General features: G+C 40.6%; 1 protein-coding gene across 2 annotated transcripts in view; it reads left to right on the forward strand.

Annotated features, from left to right (window-relative positions):
• Nucleotides 1-27,844, forward strand: part of NCAN (neurocan) — a 491,928-nt gene that overhangs the window by 156,472 nt on the left and 307,612 nt on the right. For both annotated transcript variants that reach the window (XM_073555129.1, XM_073555130.1), the window contains exon 2: nucleotides 17,466-17,524. In XM_073555129.1, the coding sequence (XP_073411230.1) occupies nucleotides 17,466-17,524 (59 nt within the window). The remainder of the gene's footprint in view (nucleotides 1-17,465; nucleotides 17,525-27,844) is intronic.

Genomic DNA, 27,844 nt, shown 5'->3' on the forward strand with positions numbered 1-27,844 from the left:
ATCTCTGACCGGCGGGGATGATTTCACCACCGATCAGAAGCAGCGTTTGCCGCGCTGCTTACACAGACTTCCTGGTGAGGTCTGTGTTCGGTGTCTGTGCCCAAACAGTAGGTGTTCGGCAAAGACGTCGAACTTTACAGTTCGTATTCACCCATCTCTAATTACAACTAATAAGTGAAGCTTTGCTGATCTTCCGGTAGCCTTCACCTTTCTTATGTAAAGAAATTATTTTCTTTCTCAGGTCTTGTTACATTTCTCTTCAATGATGTGCCATTGCTGCCAACATGAAATGGGAAGGAGTTCCCTATCTGAAGTAACACCCTTTTATTTTCATCTGTCTGCTGAACATTATTAAGGAATAATTTGGCTTACCTGAATTTTATATGCATACTGATCTCTACAGCGGTGTGAATAGCATCGAGACCAAGAAGTGTGAACAATTAAAGAGAATATTTTAAAATCAATGTTATTTTATTTAATCAATATTTAAAACATACACATAAAATAGGATACCTGTACCCAAAAGCACACCAAAATGTCAGCTCCAGCAATACTTGAATTTAGCAGGGAACATGGATGTAGGTTCAAACAGGTATTTATAATTACATTGCAATCAGCATAACAAATTTTATTTGCAGTAAACACTTGGACACCTTAAAGTAATGATAATATACAGTATCAAACAGAGACTCCATTCAAATACCCAAAATCAATCTAAATGTGATCCCAATCAATGTTTCTGATCATACTGCAACAGTATATCCTCAGTATATCCAAATATATATATCATAAATATTCAAACAAATTTATAAGAAGTTAATATATAATATCCAAATAGAGACTCTGTTTAAATACTTCCAATACTAGCAATATACAACATAATAGTGCAAATAACATCAAAAACCTCTGATTAGATAGCAATGAATTCAATTTTTAAGTTGTGAATAGTCACACCTACAAAGTGATCTAGTGCTTAAGTAAACAATGGCCACCAGGCATAGATAGTGGGGCACAATAAAGATTAAATCCTTACAGAGCTTAATGTTCTCTTTCCAATAATAGCTGCACCACTAGCTATTTACCCACGCTGACACTGAACTGCCTCAACCCTCGCCCCATACATATTACCTGAATTAAAGCTGCTGAGCCAATATAATGTCCAGTGACCTGCTGACACTCCAACCCCGATGCGCGTTTCGCTGATGCTTCTTCTAGGGGGCATGTCTAAGAGGTGGGCGTCCAACTATTTATATTTTCCAACAACCAATAGAATTGAAAGAGGCAGCCCTAATTAAGTCTGACTCATAGAGTCACAAGATGAATGTAGACCTATGTCTGCAGCCTTAGCAACAATTGCTATAAATCACAAGCCATGTTTGTTAATGGCAAGGAAAAACCCGTTTCAGAACAGCATGTCAAACCTTCCAATCAGCGCTGTTTTAATCCGGCATGGTAACAACAACTATATACAAGCTGCACGGCAAATCCACCGTCCCAGAGTCAGTTTCACATCAAACAACAGTTAGTATGAACGAGTCTCATAGCTTCTCATGATAATATTGAGTAAGTGCCGATATCTCAGCAGCTGAGACAAATGAATTAGTTCATACAGAGGCGAATTTAGTTAGATTAATTTTAAAACATCACAAAAAGACTACAAATACAAACAGCAATATAGTAAATACTTATTGTGAGCATATGTATTAATTTATATCCCATTATTGCCTGCATAGAAACAATAATATGGTAACTAATTATTGTAAGCATATGTACTAATTTATATCTTATTATTGCCAGCATAAAAAATCGTCCCTAGTGAGACTTAATTTAATAGCATTCGTCACCCATTATATATACCAACTAAATCGCATAGGGGCCAGATCCAAAAAAATAAGAAGAAATCTCTCCCACTGTAATGTTAAAACACTATTCCAAAACACTTCTTCAAAGGTACATGCACAATATCACATATACCGATTAGCAATTTCATTATCTGCATAATTAGATGTTCTATCGCTCCCACATAAGCTGTAAAACCGGAGCCACTCCAATAGATCTATGGGAAACAACACTGAAATATTTGCAAGAAAATTATTTTTTTCATAAATGCTATCTATAAAATACCAATATGAAATGCATATTAATAGTGTTGAGACATTATTGTGTAAATTCAATATATGTCCAAACACACGTAAGTGAAAAATAAAAAAATAAAATAGAAATGAAAAATAAAAAAATAAAAGAATAAATGAATCAAAAAGCTCCAAACATACTGTGAATAATTAAATCCCATATAGTGAAAAAATGTATATAAATGTATATACATATATATAGTACTAACGTTACTGTGAGCACTCCAATGCACCCAATTATTGATATTACTGAAATAAGTAATGCCATTTCAGTTCTCATTATTGAAATGTGCCTAAGAAGAATGTGAGATAATTATTATAGAATAAAATATATCTCCAAAAGAATACAGTGTGTGAAAAAATTACTAATAAATAATATGGACCATAAATCATAATGCAAAACCTGAACATTTCTGAGTAGAAGTAGATGGCTGACCCTCCTGGAGGAAAGGAGCAAATCTGTCAAAATTCCAACCAGATTTTAGCATCAGGTCCAACATCTGTCTACTAGGACCCATATGTGACCATGATGAAGTGCACATTCAAAATTAGTTTATTAATAAAGTGAAAAAGTGCTGTGATAAGTGAATTAAGTGAACATGTTTATTTATATCTTAATCTCAAAAAAGAGTATCAATTATCTCAATTACAGCATTGTTCCCATAAACAAAATATAAATACATATAGAACCAGTAAATATAAGACATAAATTGCAAATTAGAAACACAGTATCAAATGTCCTTCCATACATGTTCCATATATCTCCCGTTATCAATGATATATTGTATTTTTCTTCCAGTTGAAAATAAATAACTTTAATTCATAGTCAAGGAAAAAATCAAGCTGTGCCTTCAACAATGGAGTATTCATCTAGTATAAGTAGATCCATGGTGGAGAAATGCAGATAATATATGGTACCAGGCTGTATATAGTATGTCTTCCAAAAAGGACACTTCTATGTTACAATTCAGATAACCTCACGACTCCAGACAACCATCACAATCCAAAAGGTATAGTTGGAAAAATAATAAAGAGATCATTTCCTAAAACACAAAAAAAACAATTAACAACTATACATAGACTACAACAAAAATGGTGACCCACCATAGATAAATAAAATAAAATACAAATAAAATACTGATATCGCCAGATACAAGAAAAAAAGAAAAAAGAGGAAAACAGAAAAACAGAGAACAATTCTTACACAATCTTATAGGAAGGACCCAAAACCAAGATTCTCATTGAGACCTTGAGGGGCTAGGGTACCAAGTCTATAAATCCAGCGGCTTTCTACTTGAGCCAACATTCTACCCAAATCACCGCCTCTAGGTCCCAGTGTGATGAAATCAATGCTTTTTACCTTCAGGGTGTCAGAGTTGCATCCATGGTAATTTTTGTAATGTCTGGGAATTGTTTAAAGGGTTGTTATATCATCCACAGTCACAGCCATAGCTATGTCCATACAATGTTCTCAAATGCGGATTTTCAACTCCCTAGTAGTGAGTCCAATATATACTTTGCCACAAGGGCAAGTGGCATGATAGATGACACCTTTCGAGCTGCACATAATAAACTTCCTAATTTCAAAAGTTTTAGATCCATTAAAGTTAGAGAATCTCTTAGCCTTGACACAGTTCGCACAGGCTTTACATCTGCCACAAGGATAAAATCCAGCCATTGTTTCATCCAATTTATTCCTATTTTTTTCTGGTTCAAAATGACTATGTACCAGATTAACTTGGAGATTTCTTGGTCTTTTGGCTACTATGGTAGTTGTCCGCGGTAGCACCAATTTCAAAGTTGGATCTGTATGTAAAATTGGCCAATGTTTATTAACAATATCCCTAAATTGGTGCCATTTATTATGGTAACCTGTAACAAAATGTACATCATTGTCAAAACCCTTAGAAGTCTTGGCTCTATTCCCATACAAAAGTTCATTCCTGGCTGTATTCTTAGCACGCAAGTATCCCTTACGTATGTTCCTTAGACTGTAGGCTCGTTCTAAAAATCTATTTTTCAGGTCATTATTGGTTTTCAAAATCTTCTACTTTGAGCATATTCGCTTTATTCTTAAAATTTGACCAATGGGAATTCCTTTTATGGTAGATTGCGGATGTGCAGATTGCGCATGGAGAGCAGCATTAGTGGCTATAGTTTTCCAAAACACATCAGTCACTATACTTCCATTTTCTAGAGCACGTATCCGCAGGTCCAGGAAATCTACGGTTCTACCGTATTGAAATGTCAATTTAATATTGAGACAATTTTGATTTAAATTGTACATCAACCTTTCCAAATCTTGAATGCTTCCCTCCCATACAAACCAAATGTCGTCGATATATCTCATCCATTCTTGGACGAGATGACTCTGGGGGATAGGATTTGATACAAATATGTCTCTTTCCCATGCCCCCAGAAACAGGTTTGCATAGGAGGAAGCACAGCAGGCCCCCATTGCAGTTCCCTGTAACTGCAGATACGTGCTCCGCCCAAATAGAAAAACGTTATTCGTAAGTACAAATTCTAGGAGTTCCAAGATTATGAGACCATTTTTTGTCAATATTACTTGAATTAAGATATGAGGCTACAGCTCTAATCCCATCTGAGTGTTTGATTGACGTATATAATGCCTCGACGTCTGCTGTTACCATAATACTGCCAGGCTTGAGGTACAGATTGTCTATGACTTATGGATATGGGACGGACCCCTACTCCATCTTAAAACCACCATAACTACAGTAAACCTAGGCACTAGAATAAATACACAACACATTATTTTGGTTGTCAAAATGGCTACAGCTTTATTTAAATCACAGGATTAAAACAATCACAGTAGGATTCAGGTGAAGTGCTAGTATATTGGGATTCACAAGTACTGTGATATCCCCATCTGTCTGACATACAGAACCAGGACAGACAGCCATAAAGCGGCGGCACGCACTGGCTTGCCATTCAAGCAGAGTCAGTAAACTTTCAGGGCACCAATGACCCTATTATCCTCACTCCTGTGCTTAACCACTGTGCCCGCCCCTGATTGACGTTACCATTACAACGTCCTTGAGGCTGGCCACCAAAGCTGAGCCTGTTCACCACCATGAGGTTTTACATCCTCCATTAGTTAAAATGAGTCCACCTTAACTTGTCTGCATATTCCACCTGACACCTAAACCGCAAAGCTGTGACGGGTTATAAATTCACATTTGACACCATTTTTTATAATAAATCACTTTAGTAAACTTATAAACTCCTCCTAAGCCGCCACCAGAGAGGCCATTTGACACCTTAAATGGACTCGACCACCATCAACCATGCCTAATAAAGCCATCAACCATTTCTACATGCTATGGAAAGACTGTGCACACAAGTAAAAAAAAATAAAAAATAAAATTCCAGAGCTCCGACAGATTAATTTTATCAATGCCATGCTACCAAGTTATGATCGATAATACGGTAACTACAGCAAAATAACAGTTGCTAAACATCCTGCAATGAGGATCCCATAATGGGGAATGTGGAAAGTAAACCATAATTAAGGTCGTAGCTACAATCTGAATACCTGTATAATGACATCTGTCATGCCTCAAAAAACTATTATACTGCATGTATTGTAGCCAGCTCTAATAATTCCCCAATTCACAGATTTTAGTTCTAGAAACCACCATTATTTACAGTAGCTGTGCAGTAAAATTTCTTAAACCCACTTACTATCTCTACCCGAATAGTGATAAACATATCAATAGAAAGATATTATAAATAAGGAGTACTTAAAAACTATACACAATATAACATCAACATTATAACCGACCATAAAATAACGTTCAGAATATCTGGAAGTAGTAATTTAAATAAACCTAAAGCAGAAAAAGTCTACAAAGGCATTATTAATAACCCTGCCACGCCATTAATTGTTTTTCATGCACTTGATAACATTTACTGTTGACCTCTCCAACTGGGTCAAAGGCATTGGAAATAGGCATATTGCCCTTCATGTCAATGCACTTGATTACTTTACCCTTAGCCGCTCCCACTGGCTCAAGGGCACAGGGAGTAGGCATACTGCCCTTTGTGTTAATTCACTTGATTATACCCTTAGCCGCTCCCATTGGCTCAAGGGCATCAGGAATAGGCATACTGCCCTTTGTGTTAATGCACTAGATTATACCCTTAGCGGCTCCCACCAGCTTAAGGTCATCGGGAATAAGCATATTGCCTTTCATGTTAATGCACTTGATTACTTTACCCTTAGTCACTCCCACTGACTCAAGGGCACACAGATTAGGTACATTGTTCTTCAGTTTCATGCACTAGATAGCTGCATTGTCCAGATGACACCTTGAAAGAAACATGGTTTGGACCACTGCCTACTGCTACAGATTCTTTCTTCCCTTGGCATCAAAGACCTTGCCCTATTCTGGATTTCCTCATACCTTTCTGACCACACATTCAGCGTCTCCCACTCCCACACTACCTCCTCATCCCGCCCCCTCTCTGTTGGAGTCCCCCAAGGCTCTGTCCTGGGGCCCCTACTTTTTTCCATCTATACTCTTGGCCTAGGACAACTCATAAAGTCCCATGGCTTCCAGTACCACCTGTATGCAGATGCCACTCAGATCTACTTCTCTGGCCCAGATGTCACCTCTCTGCTGTCCAGAATCCCGGAGTGTCTATCAGCCATATCCTCCTTTTTCACCTCTCGCTTCCTAAAACTCAACGTAGACAAAACTGAACTCATTATCTTTCCTCCATCTCATGTATCTTCCCTACCCGATCTATCTATTATGGTAAATGGCATCATGCTCTCTCCCGCACCTGAAATCCGCTGCCTTGGAGTAACTCTCGACTCTGCCCTGTCCTTCAAACCGCACGTCCAATCTCTTGCCACCTCCTGTCGCCTCCAACTCAAAAATATTTCCAGAATCCGTCCCTTCCTCAGTCCTCAATCTACTAAAACTCTTGTACATGCCCTCATCTTCTTCCGCCTTGACTACTGCAACACCCTCCTCTGTGGCCTCCCTGCTAATTCGTTTGCACCACTCCAGTCTGTCCTCAATTCTGCTGCCCGACTAATCCACCTCTCTCCTCGCTACACCCCTGTATCTCCCCTCTGCAAATCCCTCCATTGGCTCCCAATTCCCCAACGAATCCAGTTCAAACTACTAACACTGACCTACAAAGCCATCCACAACCTTTCCGCTCCCTATATCTCTGAACTAATCTCCCAATATCTTCCCTCACGTACTCTTCAATCCTCCCAAGACCTCCTACTCTCCTCCACACTTATTCGTTCCTTACACAACCGCCTCCAAGATTTCTCCCGAATATCCCCTATCCTCTGGAATGCCATGCCTCAACACGTCCGATTATCCACCACCCTCGGATCCTTCAAACAGAACCTGAAAACCCATCTTTTCAGGAAAGCTTACAGACTGCAGTAACCATTCTGCCACCTCACCACCACCTGAGCTGCCGCCTCACCACCACCAGAGCTGCTGCACCCCCGACCTTCTGTCTATTCCCCGCTATCCCGTAGAATGTAAGTCCGCAAGGACAGGGTCCTTGTAAATTTGTTGTGGAAACTTGTTTACTCTTAACGATATCTATAACTTTGTATGTAACCCCCTTCTCATGTACAGCACCATGGAATTAATGGCGGTATATAAATAAATAATAATAATAATATCAGAAATGTCTGCTGGGAGATCACACAAAAGCTGCCTCTGCAATAAGTGAGGGAACATGGCAGCTAAATGAATTTCTGAGGTAATATTGATCCCATACATAATGTAGGCGCTGATACTACACTAGTACGTGATGTCTGAGGTGAATGTGCTCCTATCATCTGTAATGTGAGTTGATAACCCCAGTATTATACTCCCTGAAACTGCAGACATGCTTCCTCCTGTTCATCCTGTGTAAGAAAGAGGGAGAGAGACAGATTTCCTGTTCTATATAAGCCCCACCCTCCTCACAGTAACCCACCGGGCACAGACATACTGTGCTTCTTACTCTGAAAGCAACATCACTCTTGCTTAAAATCTACACCACTATACCAAAAAAGCTGCAGGAGTAAAGGTCCACCCATCCCCAAGTCATGTCCTCCTCCGCCTATGGCTCCAGTGGTTTCTATCTTCTTAACGCTGCTGTTGTGCCCTTTATAAATGAGGGGAGTTCGTTCACCAGTGATTTGAGATAAAAATCCAAAACTTGAGTGATTATTTCACACAAACCACCATTCCCTGAGACAATCGGTCTCCCTGCTGGATCCATGGGATCTTTATGGATTTTTGGGATTAGATATAATGTTGGCATCCTTGGATGTAAGTTTTTTATTACTTCCAACAATCTTTTAGGAATAGTACCCTCAGAATATGCCATCTCAAGGATGCTACATAACTCGTATGTCCCTCGTATATTGTGTGTGGCCATATCACAAGGTTTCCCCCTTTATCGGCGGGTTTGAATACATCATCCCATGTCTTTAATTCATCTAATGCCTGCCTATCTAGATGACTCATATTAGAACTACAAAACCCTTTACAGGAGAGTTCCTCTATATCTCTTGTTACCATCTTAGTGAACACATCTACTGCAGGACATAAGGTTAGAGCTGCAAATTTCTTTGGTTTACCCACAATGTCATTTGGGAAATTGCTTACCTCACCAGGATTACTCTCTGCAGCCAAGGCCTCCAAGTTGGCTAGAGCTTCGTTCTCTTCTCTTCTCTTGTAGGAAAAATATCTTCTCCACCTCCCTTGTAGTGGAGTTTTTTCAAAATTAATTTTCTTGAGCATAAATGTAAGTCTCTTACCGATGAAAATGCGTCTAAGGAGAATGAGGGACAAAATGTCAAGCCTTTTTCAAGAATTTTAGTATGATTTTCGGACAACATATGAGATGAAAGGTTAATCACCTTGAATTGATCATTTTTTCTGTATGTCTTCCTCTTAAAAAAGTCAGCTCTCTTGTCATTTCCCCCAAATCTAGTCCTTTCATTCCAAGGGGTAATTTCAGATGTTGAGACAGATGTACCCGCATCAGACATAGATGATACCGAGCTGAATGAAGATGGGGTATAAATTAATACATATGCTTACAATAAGTATTTACTATATTGCTGTTTGTATTTGTAGTCTTTTTGTGATGTTTTAAAATTAATGTGACTAAATTCGCCTCTGTATGAACTAATTAATTTGTCTCAGTTGCTGAGATATCAGCACTTACTCAATATTATCATGAGAAGCTATGAGACTCGTTCACACTAACTGTTGTTTGATGTGAAACTGACTCTGGGACTGTGGATTTGCCGTGCAGCTTGTATAAACAGTAGTTGTTGTTACCATGCCGGATTAAAACAGCGCTAATTGGAAGGTTTGACATGCTGTTCTGAAACGGGTTTTTCCTTGCCATTAACAAACATGGCTTGTGATTTATAGCGATTGTTGCTAAGGCTGCAGACATAGGTCTACATTCATCTTGTGACTCTATGAGTCAGACTTAATTAGGGCCGCCTCTTTCAATTCTATTGGTTATTGGAAAATATAAATAGTTGGACGCCCACCACTTAGACATGCCCCCTGGAAGAAGCATCAGCGAAACGCGCGTCGGGGTTGGAGTGTCAGCATGTCACTGGACATTATATTGGCTTAACAGCTTTAATTCAGGTAACATGTATGGGGCGAGGGTTGTGGCAGTTCAGTGTCAGCATGGGTAAATAGCTAGTGGTGCAGCTATTATTGGAAAGAGAACATTACGCTCTGTAAGGATTTAATCTTTATTGTGCCCCACTATCTATGCCTGGTGGCCATTGTTTACTTAAGTACTAGATCACTTTGTAGATGTGACTATTCACAACTTAAAAATTGAATTCATTGCTATCTAATCAGAGGTTTTTGATGTTATTTGCACTATTATGTTGTATATTGCTAGTATTGGAAGTATTTAAACAGTCTCTATATGGATATTATATATTAACTTCTTATAAATTTGTTAGAATATTTATGATATATATATATATTTGGATATACTGATTGCAGTATGATCAGAAACATTGATTGGGATCACATTTAGATTGATTTTGGGTATTTGAATGGAGTCTCTGTTTAATACTGCATATTGTCATTACATTAAGGTGTCCAAGTGTTTACTGCATATAAAATTTGTTATGCTGATTGCAATGTAATTATAAATACCTGTTTGAACCTACATGCATGTTCCCTGCTAAACTCAAGTATTGCTGGAGCTGACATTTTGGTGTGCTTATGGGTAGAGGTATCCTATTTTATGTGTATGTTTTAAATATTGATTAAATAAAATAACATTGATTTTAAAATATTCTCTTTAATTGTTCACACTTCTTGGTCTAGATGCTATTCACACCTCTGTAGAGATCAGTATGCTTATATGTTAGGCCTGTTTCACACATCAGTTTTTTCCTCAGTTAAAATCCGCTAAAATGGCGGACAACGGATCCATTCCTGTACTGACCACAATGTTTGGCACCGGACCGTTGTTTTAACGGATCCATCGAAGGAAGAATTTTAAAGGAAGAGAGAGAGAGAGAATTTTAGGGTTTAGGGTTAAATTTGCGGCCGAGGCAAATCCTCCGGGCATGCGCAATGTAAAATGCAGATCCAGACGCCCGAAAAAATGTTGCATTGTCCGTCCAGACATGTTGGAGGACGCCAAAATTTTGGCGGATCCGCAAAAAAACGGATCCAACGGATGGCCATCCATCAAGACCCACCGGTAATGCAACTCAATGGGAAAAAAACGGATTCGCCAAGCAAAATGGCGGATCTGTTTTTTTTTGCAAAACGGCGGATCTTGACTGATTTAAAAAAACTGATGTGTGAAACAGGCCTTATCTGAAGTGTAGCCCACTCTAGTTTTGGGAGATGGGCGTGGGTAATGTGCTTACATTTCATTATAATTTTGTAGTCTAAACTTTTGCTTTGCTCTTAAGACTCATGGTCTGGAATTAGACTCTTAGGAAAATTACTTTTTTGGGTGTGTAAAGTAACAAATCTTGTTTGCAATCAAATGTCCCACGTAAATGGTACTACTATGGTTTCCTAAAGAAAATGTTGATTCTGAAAGGAAAGGAAAGGCTTTCAGACAAATCTGTTGTTGTTTTACTTATGTATGCTAAGCACTGTGTGTGTGTATATATATATATAGTGGTACAGTAAAGGGTGTTTTACTGGATGGGAGATACATTTCTCCCAGCAGATCAATGTTTGGCCGGGTTTTTCCCTAAAGACAGGACCTGCGATGATGTCATGGTCACGTGATCAGCCCATGTGATGTTTACCTCACCGGTGGGAGGGGTTATGGGCTATGTAATGGAGGTTGGTGTTTGGCACATGGTGAGTGTGTGTCTGGAAGTTACAGGAACTTGGCTAGACTTAGCCTGAACTTGTATACAGGATCCCCGTGCTGCAGAACTATAGCAGCAAGACTCTCAACAACCCTGGGAATGGCACCAGGCGGATGCCGCGGACCTTGAAGCCGCTTAGTTAAGCCCGTCCCGTGCAATGGGTGAGTCTGGGACCAGTGGTTCTCCAAGCTGGAGTATATTTATGTTTTTCCTTACTTTCTATTAATCTGCTGTTTGCAACGTGACATTAAACCACTGAAATTGGACATTAAGCCTGTGTGTTGCCTCGTTACTGCAGCCCTGCCATTACCTACCAGAGTGAATCCCTAATATATATATATATATATATATATATATATTTATTAATGTACACACAGACAAGTCAATAATAACCTGCACTTTGGCTTTAGAATTTATTTTAAACAACTTTCAGAAAAAGACAAATATGGGCGGCACGGTGGCTCAGTGGTTAGCGCTGCAGCCTTGCAGCACTGGGGTCCTGGGTTCGAATCCCACCAAGGACAACATCTGCAAAGAGTTTGTATGTTCTCCCCGTGTTTGCGTGGGTTTCCTCCGGGCACTCCGGTTTCCTCCCACATTCTAAAGACATACTGATAGGGAATTTAGATTGTGAGCCCCATCAGGGACAGTGATGGTAATGTGTGCAAACTGTAAAGCACTGCGGAATATGTTAGCGCTATATAAAAATAAAGATTATTATTATTATGTATCTGTTCGACATTTTGACATCTTCCTGCTTTTCAATATGCTTTGTCCATCTGTCAACAAGCTTTTGTATTATTTAATTAAAAAATATTGTAGGTTGGGTTGCAAGCCACGAATGCACCACTGTCTTCACCTCTTCAACGGATGTGAATCTTCATCCTCATACATAGCTTCTTTCAGGGATCAAACAATTGACAGTTCAATGGGACAAGACCAGGATTGTAGGGAGAATACTGTAACACCTTAAAATTGATATTTTTGGGAATGTCAACAGTATGGACAGCAGTCTGACATTTATGCGACCTTCCATAAACTTTTCTTTCCATACATATGCACTTTGCTACAAAACACTCTCAGCATACTATGTACAAAGTCTTTGATTAATATACAGTGGGTACGGAAAGTATTCAGACCCCTTTACATTTTTCTTTCATTGCAACCATTTGGTAAATTCGAAAAAGTTCATTTTTTCTCATTAATGTACACTCTGCACCCCATCTTGACTGAAAAAACAGAAATGTTTTGCAAATTTATAAAGAAAAAAACCCTGAAATATCGCATGGTCATATGTATTCAGACCCCTTGATCAGACACTCATATTTAAGTCACATGCTGTCCATTTCCTTGTGATCCTCCTTTAGATGGTTCTACTCCTTAATTGGAGTCCAGCTGTGTTTAATTAAACTGATAGGACTTGATTTGTAAAAGTACACACCTGTCTATATAAGAGCTCACAATGCATGTCAGACCACATGAGAATCATGAGGTCAAAGGAACTGGCCAAGGAGCTCAGAGACAGAATTGTGGCAAGGCACAGATCTGGCCAAGGTTACAAAAGAATTTCTGCAGTACTCAAGGTTCCTAAGAGCACAGTGGCTTCCATAATCCTTAAATGGAAGAAGTTTGGGACCACCAGAAGTCTTCCTAGACTTGGCTGTCCAGCCAAACTGAGCAATCGTGGGAGAAGATCCTTTATGAGAGAGGCGAAGAAGAACCCCAAGATCACTGTTTCTGAGTTCCACAGATGCAGTAGGGAGATGGGAGAAAGTTCCAAAAAGTCAACTATCACTGCAACCCTCCAGCAGTCAGGCTTTAATGGCAAAGTGGCCCGACAGAAGTCTCTCCTCAGTGCCAGACATATGAAAGCCCACATAGAGTTTGCTAAAAAAACACATGAAGGACTCCCATACAATGGGAAATAAGATTCTCTGGTCTGAAGAGACAAAGGTAGAACTTTTTGGTGATAATTCTAAGTGGTATGTGTGGAGAAAACCAGGCACTTCTCATCACCAGCCCATTGCAATCATGCTATGGGGGTGTTTTTCAGCTGCAGCGACAGGACGACTGGTTGCCATTGAAGGAAACATGAATGCGGCCAAGTACAGAGATATCCTGGAGGAAAACCTCTGCCGGAGTGCTCTGGACCTAAGACTTAGCTGAAGGATCACCTTCCAACAAGACAATGACCCTAAGCACACAGCTAAATTAACAAAGGAGTGGCTTCAGAACAACTCTGTCACCATTCTTGACTGGCACAGCCAGAGCCCTGACCTAAACCCAAGTGAGCATTTCTGGAGAGACCTGAAAATGATTGTCCACCAACGTTCGCCATCCAACCTGACAGAACTGGAGTGGATCTGCAAGCAAGAATGGCAGAGGATCCCCAAATCCAGTTGTAAAAAACTTGTTGCATCATTCCCAAGATGACTCATGGCTGTACTAGCTCAAAAGGGTGCTTCTACTCAATACTGAGCAAAGGGTCTAAATACTTATGACATGTGATATTTCAGTTTTTATTTTTTAATAAAGGGTCAAAAATGTCTACATTTGTTTTTTCAGTCAAGATGAGGTGCAGAGTGTACACTAATGAGAAAATGATTAACTTTTTTGATGTTACCAAATGGCTGCAATGAAACAGAGTGAAAAATGTAAAGTGGTCTGAATACTATCTGTATCCATTGTATATACAGTACACTACCGTTCAAAAGTTTGGGGTCACCCAGACCATTTTGTGTTTTCCATGAAAACTCATGCTTTTATTAATCAAATGAGTTGCCAAATTAATTTAAATTCTAGTCCAGACATTGACAAGGTTCGAAAAAAAGATTTTTATTTGAAATAATAATTTTCTCCTTCAAACTTTGCCTTTGTCAAAGAATGCTCCCTTTTCAGCAATTACAGCATTGCAGACCTTTGGCATTCTAGCAGTTAATTTGTAGAGGTAATCTGGAGAAATTTCACCCCATGCTTCCAGAAGCCTCTCCCACAAGCTGGTTTGGCTTGATGGGCACTTTTTGTGTACCATACAGTCAAGCTGCTCCCACAACAGCTCAATGGGGTTGAGATCTGGTGACTGCGCTGGCAACTCCATTACAGATAGAATACCAGCTGCCTGCTTCTTCCCTAAATAGTTCTTGCATAATTTGGAGGTGTGCTTTGGGTCATTGTCCTGTCCATAACACTTTTTCCAATCTTCTTCTCTCCAATGTCTGTGTTGTTTTGCCCATATTAATCTTTTCCTTTTATTAGCCAGTCTCAGATATGGCTTTTTCTTTGCCACTCTGCCCTGAAGGCCAGCATCCCAGAGTCGCCTCTTCACTGTAGAGGTTGACACTGGCGTTTTGCGTGTACTATTTAATGAAGCTGCCGGTTGAGGACCTGTGAGGTGTCGATTTCTCAAACTGCAGACTCTAATGTACTTCTCTTGTTTCTCAGATGTGCAGCGGGGCCTCCCACTTCTCTTTCTACTCTGGTTAGAGCCTGTTTGTGCTCTCCTCTGTAGGGAGTAGTACACACCGATGTAGGAAGTCTTCAGTTTCATGACAATTTCTTGCATGGAATAGCCTTCATACATATGAACAAGAATAGACTGTAGAGTTTCATGTGAAAGTTCTTTTTTTCTGGCCATTTTGAGAGTTTAATGGAATCAACAAATTTAATACTCCTGATTCTCAACTAGCTCAAAGGAAGGTCACATTTATAGCTTCTCTAATAAGCCAAACTGTTTTCAGCTGTGCTAACATACTTGCACAAGGCTTTTCAAGGGTATTCTAACCATCCATTACCCTTCTTTCACAGTTAGCAAACACAAAGTACCATAAGAACACTGGAGTGATGGTTGTTGGAAATGGGCCTCTATACACCTATGAAGATATTGCATTACAAACCAGACGTTTGCAGCTAGAATAGTCATTTGACACATTAACAATGTATAGAGTGTATTTCTGAATCATTTAATGTTAGCTTCAATTGGAAAAAAACTGTGCTTTTCTTTCAAAAATAAGGAAAGTGACCCTAAACTTTTGAACGATAGTGTATATATATATATATATATATATATATATATATATAAAATTATGAAGGTTTAAAGGTTTAGTAGTAGAGATCACTGTGGAGAATGTCTAAGCTTTTGGTGTAGCTGGAAGTGCCTTGGAGTATTTTCCTGCCTACATTATTTATACCAGAATGCAGTTACATTATTATCTAATATCAGATTTAAGCTGAGCCAATTAGTAGCTATACATGATGGATACTGTAATTTCATTCTTCCCATGTCCTCCTACTGTTTTCTGCATTGGCTACGCACAGTCTTGTTCCATAGCTCCGATGGCTGCTTGTGCGCTAAATAATGTGAACTGATTGTTTTGAAATAAAGCATCCTTTTAGCTTTTACTTTTACTCTTTTCACAGTTTCACAGTTTTTCTTTTTTTTTACAGATTTGCATGTTTATTACTGTATTACTTTATATTGTATCTTTGCATGCATAGTGCCATAGCTGTGTTTGTACCACCATGCAGTGCTTTTTTAGCTACACCCCTATAAATAAATAAAGGGCATGATAGCGCAGCCAGGTTCTTATGAGTTCCGTGCACTCATAATTCATCGCATAAAACATCATTCGCTGCTATCATCTACTTATACTATCTCTACAACTTTCCTTTCCATAGGGTACTTTATTTCTAAGATAGCTATGCGAGGATACATGCACAGTATATAAATTGACAGCGCTATCCACCATTGTGTTCCATAACATTGCACAGCCTCTGTTGAAAGCTGGTCGACAACACCTAAGTATGGCAATGTACTGGTTGTCATTAATAGTTTTCACTGGTTTATGTGACCAAGATAATATAAAATGAGCTGAATAGAGGCGTAAAATACTTCACAGACTCGTATTTTACAAAAATATGTTCTGTAAGAAAAAATAAGTATTTTCAAGAGCTTCATATACTATAGAGCACAGTGTTCTGAGAAAAAGAACCTTCTCTTACCCCTAAAAGGTTCCAGAAATGGCCAACCTCCCCCTCCCCCTTTCTTTCTCAAGTCCCGCAGCTGCATTACAGTAATTGTTCAATACTGCCAAGGGACACAATAAAGCTGCATGTACCTGGGCTAAGAGGTCCTACGGGCATTACACAATTGATTTTGCTATTCTCCTGTCTATAGCTCCTTTTCAATATATGGTGCAATGTACCAGATGACTGCAACCCATTCAAGTTTTTTCATTTTTTTTCTCCTGAAAACATTGTCTTGCTTTTAGTGCACTGTAAATTGTATCCTGCCATCAGCAATGTAATAAACGCAACATTCTAACTTATAGTCGAGCATTTTGTTGTACTACAATAAATGTTATATCTACTGAGTGAGATTCTACGGAGATGTAACTCAACGCATGCAGAGAATTTACTTTGAAATAATGTATAATGATGGTCAGTGTTGGCAGAACTTTCCCTCTTCTTTCTATTTACCCTTAAGATTTACATTTGCTGCTGATTGTTTTGCCACCCGGTTCTTACCCCAGGAGTTTGGGGACTTTGGAGGGAGAGGGTGAAAAAAATGAATTATTTAAAGAGGTTGTAATGTTAGACAATAGCTTTAAAAAGTATGGCTACTGAACAGTCAACTTCTTGCTGGTTTTATTGGGTTGGCTGCATAAAGACAAACATTTATCCCGCACAGGTTCCTGCTTTCTGACCCACACTGCAGTTAAAGGTTATTTACCTACTTTAGAATGTTATATATTCTGCTTCATTATAATATTTGTTTTGTGATGTATAGACGGGTAAATGTTAATTTTTTACAGGTTATATAAAACTTGGACAAATATGCCTTTTTTGATAATTGAATCTAAAAATGTCTGACCTCAACCATTCTCATTTTTTTCCTGATGCATTAGTAAATATACACAGTTTTTGCTAATCATATTCATTATTGTTTTCTTTTCTAGACTTCTAGCATTGGTTCTTAGGCTTCTTCTTGTAACCAGTGCAACCACAAGTGCTGCAGGTAAGACTTACATTACCTACGTTCCATGATTATGCTTCAAGCACATACTGTATGTCGAATCCATAGGCCCTCATTTACTCATTGGAAGCCAAAATAGCTTCTCATTGGCCTTAAATAGGATCATATATGTCACCATGACTTTTATTTCATTTGTGCGGACCGCGCTTTTATTATACAGTGAGCCATCGCAAAAACAAGAAACTGTATACATTTTTTTTTTACAGTTGAACCTATTAGCATCAGATGCCATGGTTTCTGCTTAAACATATGTAGGGAAATACTCCTGACCTATATGTTTTTGACTAGAGCATAGATTTTACCTTATTTATTTTGCCAGTAATAAAACGTTTGCGTCTTTATAACACATTTTATGGCATTGTTGATGGTTCTCCTGAAGGAGAGAGGTTTAGGATATTATGAGGTAAAGAAATTTTTAGGATGTCAGAGGAGTTCTGAAATATAGACCTCCATCAATAATGGCGTAGCTGGACACTCATGTGCCACATTTGAACATTTCCAACAGGGCCCCCACAACCAATGGTCTTTAGTAGTATTGGTATTGTCATATGGGTCAAAGGAGTTGTAATGGCAAATCCTGCACCTAGTAACGTCCACTAATATTATTTTCTAACATGCCTCTATAATAATTTACTTTATATTTAAATAAAAAAACAATGTTGATCCATGATACAGACTCCTATTTTGGAAAGTGGAGAGGAGTCAGGGAGAGACACGTGCTCAAGATAGTATGTCAGCCTTGAGGGTAGTTTCACACGTCCGTTAAAAAAATAATCAGTTATATCCAGAAAACTCACACTATTTTTCTCACTTGTCTTCTGAGTGCGGTCTGTATACAATCCATTTTTTACAGCCACAGAAATTACTAATTTACAACACCATTTATATTAAACAATTGCAAGGTATCTTTAAACAACAGATGTTATACGTATGGCACGTACCCGTAGACTTGAATGGGTGAGTGTCATCCGATTTACAGAAGAAACTAGTACATGTTGAGATTTTTTCAGATTCGGTCACTGAAAGTGCTATTATTTTCTCATTTGTTTGTATTATTTTATTTTCTATTTATTAATTTTGTACGATGGTAGATAGAGGAGGAATAATGTCCGAACAGCATTTTATGAAATAGGTATGTTAGCTATACGCAAGGTGAACATGGAAATTTCATAATGATTTTCAACAGCTATATTCTATGAAACACTAAAATCTTATTCTGGAATAATTGTATGTAAAGTTGAACAAGTTAGGATGAATTCAGGCTCATAACATGTTTTATTTAGATCTCAATCAATTCTCTCATTAAATAAAGGTTTCAGTTTTAATGCAATGTCAATCTAATAAGCATTCAGAGCTCTTAACCTAAAAGCCAATCAGCTCATGTTACAAGTACAAGCTTCATTTGGTTGAAATAGTTAAGATTCAGGGTTTTTTTTGGCCGATTTGGAAAATTTTCAGATTCAGTGATTCCATTTTGCAAGCAAACCTTTCATATTGCTGTAAATTGTAGTATGTATTAAAAAATGATTGATTACTGAGAACATAACATTTATGTCGCTTTTACTCACAGTTATATTGGCGTTTAAAATATGACAATCAATATGGTTGCACATGGTGTAGTAACTTTTCACAACTGACTACTGCAACAAAACTGAAAGACAATATTTCTACTATCAAATAATCACCAGATTTGCTTATACCCTTTAACACCTTAAGGATCGTCAATTTTTCATTTTTACACTTTCATTCTTTTCTTTCGCTCTTTCAAAAGCTTTAACTTTTTTTTATTTGAAATACTCCTTTCATTTTTAACCCCTTAACAACCACCGATACGCCTTTTAACGGCGGCAGTTAAGGATACTTATTCCTCAGAGCCGCTTTTAACGGCGCTGAGAAATAATTGTATAGCGTCCCTCAGCGTCAGAATGTCTATGGTGTCTCAGCTACTGGGGGTAGCTGAAACCCCAGAGAACATGATTCGGGTTGGTTTTTACCGACCCCAGTATTGCGATCGCCATTATTCACAGAATAACGGCGACCAAAAAAAAAGAAAAAGTCATATTTCCCATTTATTTCTCTCTCCTCTGATGTGATCTAGCACATCAGAGAGAGATAAATGGGGTCCACCCAGCCCCCCGGTATACATGCGATTTCCCCAGTCCTCCCAGTTCTGGGCATCTTCTTTCGGGAAAATAATGTCAGGTGCATGCGCCGAGGTCTGCTGGCCAGCACCCGATTTCTCCTAATGGTTCATTTTGATCACTGTCAAACCCCCTTTATCAACCCTTAGTTAGGTAAAAGTAATTAAAAAAATAAGTATTTATTTCCATTTTCCATTAGGGTTAGGGTTATGGTTGGGTTTATAGTTGGGGTTATAGCTAGGGTTAGGGTTGGGGCTGAGGGTTAGGATTGGGGCTAGGGTTAGGGTTTGGGCTCAGGTTAGGGTTGGGGTTATAGCTAGGGTTAGGGTTGGGCTAGGGTTAGAGTTATGGTTGTGGTTATAGTTGGTGTTATAGATAGGGTTAGGGTTGGGTTAGGGTTAGGGTTGGGGCTAGGGTTAGGGTTGTGTTGGGGTTAGGAATGTTGTGTTGGGGTTGTGATTTCAGGTTATGGTTAAGGTTGGGATTAGGGTTAGGTCTGTGTTGGGGTTAGGGCTGTGTTAGGGTTGGAGTTAGAATTGGGGGTTTCCACTGTTTAGGTACATTAGGGGGTCTCTAAATGTGACATAGCGCCCGCCATTGATTCCAGACAATTTTGGGTTCAAAAAGTCAAACAGTGCTCCCTCCCTTCTGAGCCCTGCTATGGGTCCAAACAGTGGTTTTCCCCCACATACGGGGTATCGTCGTACTCAGGAGAATTTGCACAACAAGTTTTGTGGTCCATTTTGTCATGATACCCATATGAAAATAAAAAAGTATGGTTCCAAAGTAATTTTTTTGTGACAAAGTAAAATGTTCATTTTTCCTTCCACATTGCTTTAGTTCTCGTGAAGCACCTGAAGGGTTAATAAACTTCTTAAATGAGGTTTTGTGCACCTTGAGGGGTGCAGTTTTTAGAATGGTGTCATTTTTATGTATTTTCTGTCATATTGACCCCCCCAAACTCACTTCAAATGTGAGGTGGTCTGTAAAAAATGGTTTTGCAAATTTTGTTGGAAAAATGAGAAATCGCTGGTCAACTTTTAACCCTTATAACATCCTAACAAAAAAAATATTTTTCCAAAATTGTGCTGATGTGAAGCAGACATGTGAGAAATGTTATTTATTAACTATTTTGTGTGACTCTCTGATTTTAGGGCACAAAAATTAAAAGTTTGAAAATTGCTACATTTTCACCAAATTTCCTTTTTTTTCATAAATAAACACAAGTCATATTGAATAAATTTTACCACTAATTTGAAATACAAGATGTTACAAAAAAACAATCTCCGAATCAGTAGGATCTGTTGAAGCGTTCCAGAGCGATAACTTCATAAAGTGACAGTGGTCAGAATTGTAAAAATTGGCTTGGTCATTAGGTACCAAATTGGCTCTGTCACTAAGGGGTTAAATACGTTCTACTAGGAAATAGAAAAACATTCCACTTAGGAAAAATTAATGAAAATGCAATTCAGTCTTTGTTTGAAGGGTTTGTTTTAAAGAAGCACTCCTCTCAGCAAAGTTTTTATCCTCTTAATATATTGCAATCATATTATATAACACATACAATTGCCAATTTTGTCTTTCTACCCAGTAAATTCTTGTCTTTTCTGTTTTATGTAAAAACAGGAAGTCTCTTGTCACTGCATTTATCATTCCCCTCTTCACCTCCTGACCCAGCTGCCCCCTCCTCCCCCTTCCAGGGACTTTTGCAGTGACTGAGTCATACAGGGAAAATTAACCTCCTCTTTCTACATGGAAGGATTCAGATAGTCAATTTTTAATCATGTGATGTCATAGACCTAATGGAAAACAGAATTAGCTGGGTAGAAAGGCAAAATCAGCAATTTCTAGTAAACAGTGCTGTATAAAATGATGATTGCAATATAGTAATAGGATATAGATTTTAATGAGATTGCATCTTTAACAGTGTTCATTGTATGGTTAAAATTCAATGACAGTAGGCAGAGGAAGACATGCAGAATAGATCATATACATACACAAGGCCAAACTCAAGAGTAGTAATCAAGGAACGTTATTTTTCCATTGTTCTTCCAGCCACTAGGCCCATTGTGTGGATGTGGATGGGGATTGTAGACCCAGGGGAGTCATCACTACTGAGGTCTCACATGCAGTCCTAGGTGATGGGCTTATGGAAGATTTTTCATTGTTTTAAGCTACAAACAAATGTGTAAGGGGAGGAAGAAAAAGAAGCCACATGTTTAGTCAGGCAGTTGGGAGAGAGACTTCGAATGGAAAGGATTGAGGATGACGTCCTGGAGCACATGGATGGTTGGCCTACAGACTTTGGAAATCGGTTGTTGGCTGGAGGGGTATCCATGAGCTGGATCCATCGTTTGGAGGAACATAGGCTGTGACTGCACACTAACATCTAGAGATACCAAAAGCTGTGGGCCAACCAAAAGTTGGGAGACAGTGGGTATCACCTGGTATGGGGGCATTGGAATTACCGATACCAGGTTGGGAACTTGTGGACTGAGGACATTATATTTTGGCCTTCTACCTAGATTTGTTGTGCAACCATGGACGTAAGGAATAAAAAATAGTTGCATCGTTAACCTGCCTATGTGATTATCACAACCCACAACCACAGATCTTCACACCTCAGCACCTTCCTCCATACATTTGGAGAGTGTGCCTTTTGTGTTTTCGTAAACTCAAAACGAGCCTTACAAGTAAAGGCTTTTTTATGCCCACTCTTCCATAAAGGCCACCACTATGGAGTGTACGGCTTATTGTGGTTGTATGGGCAGATACTCCAGTCTCTGCTTGGGAACTTTGAAGCTCCTTCAGGGTTACGGTTGGTCTCTATGCTGCCTCTCTGATTAATGCCTTCTTTGCCCAGGCTGAGAGTTTGGTGGGCGACCCTCTCTTAGCAGGTTTGCTGTGGTATCATGTTCTTTCCATTTGATGATAATGGATTTGATGGTGATCCAGGGATTATCAGAGATTAGGATCACAACCTTGATTTGTACTTTCCAACAATTTTGTTCCTGACTTGTTTGTGCATCCCTTTGGTCTTCATGGTGTTGTTTGGTTAGTGGTACCTCTAGCTTAATGGTGCTGCAGCCTTTGAGGCCTTTCAGAAAAGGTAAAGTGTTTATACCGATAGATTATGCGACACTATGGACTTCCTTTCACTAAGCATGTGAATTTTGAAGGTAATTGCTTACACCAGAAATTTCTAGGGGTTTCATAGCAAAAGAGGTGAATACATATGCACATGCCAATTTTTAGTTATTTGATCCCATAAATTTAATTGATGCCTATAGTTTTCTAGCTTCACTTCACCAACTTAGACTATTTAACATGGGCTTACCCACCATGGGGCAGGAAGGGCAGCTGCTCCCCCCCCAAGAAACAGGGGTATCATGATGAGGCCACCAGTTTTTCCTGCCTCTGGCCCTTTAAATCTTCAGGCACGGCGGCTTTACAGATGCACGCGCTCGCGGAAGCATCATCGAGTCAGTGGCCAGGTGCCCTGCACATAGGGTTAAGAACACCTGACGTTGAACGTCAGGACGTTATTTGTGGGCAGAGAGAGTGCTCTGCTCTCCCCATCTCCCGCCCCTGGCTGCAGCGCGTCGCTGAACGTATCAGGTCAGGCATCTAGGGGAGCTCCTAGTACCACGTGCTCCTGAGGCAATCGCTGTGATTCTATTCAGTCAGTGACATTACGCCAGGCCTGGGTGAGTGAGTGCTGGTTGGGTTGATGTATATACAGGGGCTGGGGGCTTGCTGTGGATGGGCTGATGTATAAACAGGGGCTGGTTGTGGCTGGGTTGATGTATATACAGGGGCTGGGGGCTGGCTGTGGCTGGGCTGATGTTTATACAGGGGCTGGGGCTGGCTGTGGCTGATGTATATACAGGGGCTAGGGGCTTGCTGTGGCTGATGTATATACAGTGGCTGGGGGCTGGCTGGGCTGATGTATATACAGGGGCTGGCTGTGGCTGGGCTGATGTATATACAGGGGCTGGGGGCTGGCTGTGGCTGATGTTTATACAGGGGCTGGGGGCTGGCTGTGGCTGATGTATATACAGGGGCTAGGGGCTGGCTGTGGCTGATGTTTATACAGTGGCTGGGGGCTGGCTGGGCTGGGCTGATGTATATACAGGGGCTGGCTGTAGCTGGGCTGATGTACATACAGGGGCTGGGGGCTGGCTGTGGCTGGGCTGATGTTTATACTGGGGCTGGGGGCTGGCTGTGGCTGATGTATATACAGGGGCTTGGGGCTGGCTGTGGCTGATGTATATACAGTAGCTGGGGGCTGGCTGGGCTGATGTATATACAGGGGCTGGCTGTGGCTGGACTGATGTATATACAGGGGCTGGGGGCTGGCTGTGGCTGATGTATAATCAGGGACTGGGGGCTGGCTGTGGCTGATGTATATAGAGGGGCTGGCTGGGCTGATGTATATACAGCGGCTGGGGGCTGGCTGGGCTGATGTATATAGAGGGGCTGGCTGGGCTGATGTATATACAGGGGTTGGAGGCTGGCTGTGGCTGGGCTGAAGTATATACAGGTGGTGCTGGACTCAGTGGGCTGGGGCTGAACCTGGTAATGATGTATATACAGGTGGTGCTGGGCTCAGTTGGCTGGGGCTGGACCTGGTGATGATATACTGTATATACAGGTGGTGCTGGGCTCAGTGGGCTGGGGCTGGTCATGATGTATACAGGTGGTGCTGGGCTCATTGGTCTGGGGCTGGTGATGATATATACAGGTGCTGGGCTTAGTGGGCTGGGGCTGGTGATGATGTATATACAGGTGCTGTGCTTAGTGGGCTGGGACTTGTGTTGATGTATATACAGGTGCTGGGTTTAGTGGGCTGGGGCTGGTGATGATGTATACAGGTGCTGGGCTTAGTGGGCTGGGGCTGGTGATGATGTATATACAGATGCTGGGCTACGGCTTACTGGGCTGGGGCTGGTGATGATGTATACACAGGTGCTGGGCTCAGTGGGCTGGGGCTGGTGATGATATATACAGGTGCTGGGCTTAGTGGGCTAGGGCTGGTGATGATGTATATACAGGTGCTGGGCTCAGTAAACTGGGGCTGGTGATGATATATACAGGTGCTGGGCTTAGTGGGCTGGTGATGATGTATATACAGGTGCTGGGCTCAGTGGGCTGGGGCTGGTGATGATGTATATACAGGTGCTGGGCTCAGTGGGCTGGGGCTGGTGATGATGTATATACAGGTGCTGGGCTCAGTGGGCTGCGGCTGGTGATGATATATACAGGTGCTGGGCTCAGTGGGCTGGGGCTGGTGGTGATATATATATAGGTGGTGCTGGGCTTAGTGGGCTGGGGATGGTGATGATATATACAGGTGCTGGGATCAGTGGGCTGGGGCTGGTGATGATGTACATACAGGTGCTGGGCTTAGTTGGCTGGGGCTGGTGATGATATATACAGGTGCTGGGCTTAGTGGGCTGGTGATGATGTATATACAGGTGCTGGGCTCAGTGGGCTGGGGCTGGTGATGTTGCATATACAGGTGCTGGGCTCAGTGGGCTGGGGCTGGTGATGATGTATATACAGGTGCTAGGCTCAGTGGGCTGCGGCTGGTGATGATATATACAGGTGCTGGGCTCAGTGGGCTGGGGCTGGTGGTGATAAATATATAGGTGCTGGGATCAGTGGGCTGGGGCTGGTGATGATGTACATACAGGTGCTGGGCTTAGTTGGCTGGGGCAGGTGATGATATATACAGGTGGTGCTGGGCTCAGTGGGCTGGGGTAGATGATGATGTATATACAGGTGGTGCTGGGCTTAGTGGCCTGGGGCTGGTGATGATGTATATACAAGTGCTGGGCATAGTGGGCTGGGGCTGGTGATGATGTATATACAGGTATGGAGCTCATTATACTGTACGGAGCAGTTTCATTCATCTTTTCATTCTAAAATTTTGCAACCTGAATGACCATGGCTTGCCCCCCCCCTCCTAGTTTTGATCCTGAGTATGCCCATGCTATTTAGTGCTGATGCATCACACACAAATTGGATTACAAAATATTTAAACACAGGATATAATGTAACAAAATAGGTAAAAAGCCAATGGGGTGAATACTTTTGCAAGCCACTGTATATGGTTAAACATCAGCAATTGGAGCTAGGGCCGGTCGCTGATGATACAGTCAGATGCTGATTGTATTACACAGCTCTTAAACTCTGACCACACATGCAGCCCTAAGTGCTAACGAACAGGTAGGTCCATTTTCAATAAGGCTATGTAAGTTGTTCTAACTTTCCACCTATTCACAGAATAGATGTTAACTTGTCAATTGTGGGGGGTCTGACAGCTAGGATTCTGATTGATTCTTAGAAGACTGTCTTAGAAACAGTGGGGATCGTAAGGCTATGATTCCTAGCATTCACCAAGTTGTCGCCCATTCTGTGTATTAGTAATAATTAGCTAACATGATACAACCCCTTTAACTTCCAAATTACTAATATTCAGCCACTTTTACCCCTTAGATCTAACACTAATAGTACGAGTATTTCTCATTTCTAATCTTGGAATATTTTCTGTACCTCTGCCTACTGTTTGACTATGTGGCTTCATTGTATTCAAACGTAGCATTTTAGAGACTTCAAATCAATTATTAAAACTTTCATAATACGGGAAAAATTTCACTGTATCTTATATTTAATTATTGCATGTGTTATTCTATCTGCTCTTGTAATAATGGCATATCTATATAGATATTTTATATCTACCGTACATAGATTTTACTTTATGTATCAATCTAATATACAGTTTATACTCCTGCGGTAAGAAAAACAGGATAAAATTGCTAAACATCACCAAGATATTTAACTATTCAAAATATAAAACTAAATTAAAAACCACATGGCATTTTCTGTTATAGAGTTTGGCAGTCATGTATCCAACGCAAATGATGAAACAGGCCCAAATTCGTGGGACTGGTAGGACCCCCCCACACATCTTATTTTCTAGTACAATATGCCATAAATGTCTGCGGTGGGAAAATCCCTTTAAATAACAAACATAATATCCCAAGTTTAATGGTGAGTTTTATATTTTGCAGCACATTATAATATGCTCACATTGCAAAAAGAGACTACGGTATATACTCGAATATAAGCCGAGATTTTCAGCCCGTTTTTTTGGGCTGAAAGTCCCCCTCTCGGCTTATATTCGAGTCATATACACCGGGGGGTCGGAGGGGGAGAGGGGGCGAGGGTGTCAGGTCATACTTACCCGTCCTGACGCTGTCTCTTGAGCCCCCAGCTTCTCCGCACTCTCTGTTCCTGCCTTCAGTGGTCACGTGCTACCACTCATTAAAACTCATGAATATGCGCATATTCATGAGTTTTAATGAGCGGTATCACATGACCGCTGAACGCAGGAAGAGAGAGCGCGGAGAAGTTTGGGGCTCAAGAGACAGCGTCAGGACGGGTAAGTATAGCGATACTCACCTGTCCTGCGTCCATGGCTGCTTGCTGCTGTCTGTCATCGGTCAGTGACTTGAGACAGCAGAGGGCGCGGTGACGTGATTAGTGCGCGCCGCGCCCCCTGCAGTCTGAACGTCACTGACTGATGACGTTGCAGATAGCGGTGAGCAGCCATGGACGCAGGACAGGTGAGTATCTGACACCCAGCGACGGAGAGGTGAGTATGTCATTTTTTTTATTTTTACATGCTGCAGCAGCGGCAGCACATGGGGGAATAATCTTAAGGAGCTTCTAATGGGGGCAGCATATGGGGGAATAATCTATGGAGCTTCTAATGGGGGCAGCATATGGGGGAACAATATAGAGCGTCTTATGAGGGCAGCATATGGGGGAAAAATCTATGGAGCTTCTTATGGGGGCAGTATATGGGGGAATAATCTATGGAGCTGCTTATGGGGGCAGTATATGGGGGAACAATATGGAGCTTCTAATGGGGGCAGCATATGGGGGAATAATCTATGGAGCTTCTAATGGGGGCAGTATATGGGGGAACAATCTATGGAGCTTCTTCTGGGGAAACCATATGGGGGAATAATCTATGGAGCATTTCCCACCCTAGGCTTATACTCGAGTCAATAAGTTTTCCCAGTTTTTTTGTGGCAAAATTAGGGGGAGTCGGCTTATACTCGGGTCGGCTTATACTCGAGTATATACGGTA

Source organism: Dendrobates tinctorius, unplaced genomic scaffold, assembly GCF_039654945.1.
Source record: "Dendrobates tinctorius isolate UK_male_01 unplaced genomic scaffold, ASM3965494v1 ptg000219l, whole genome shotgun sequence".
NCBI lineage: Eukaryota > Metazoa > Chordata > Amphibia > Anura > Dendrobatidae > Dendrobates > Dendrobates tinctorius.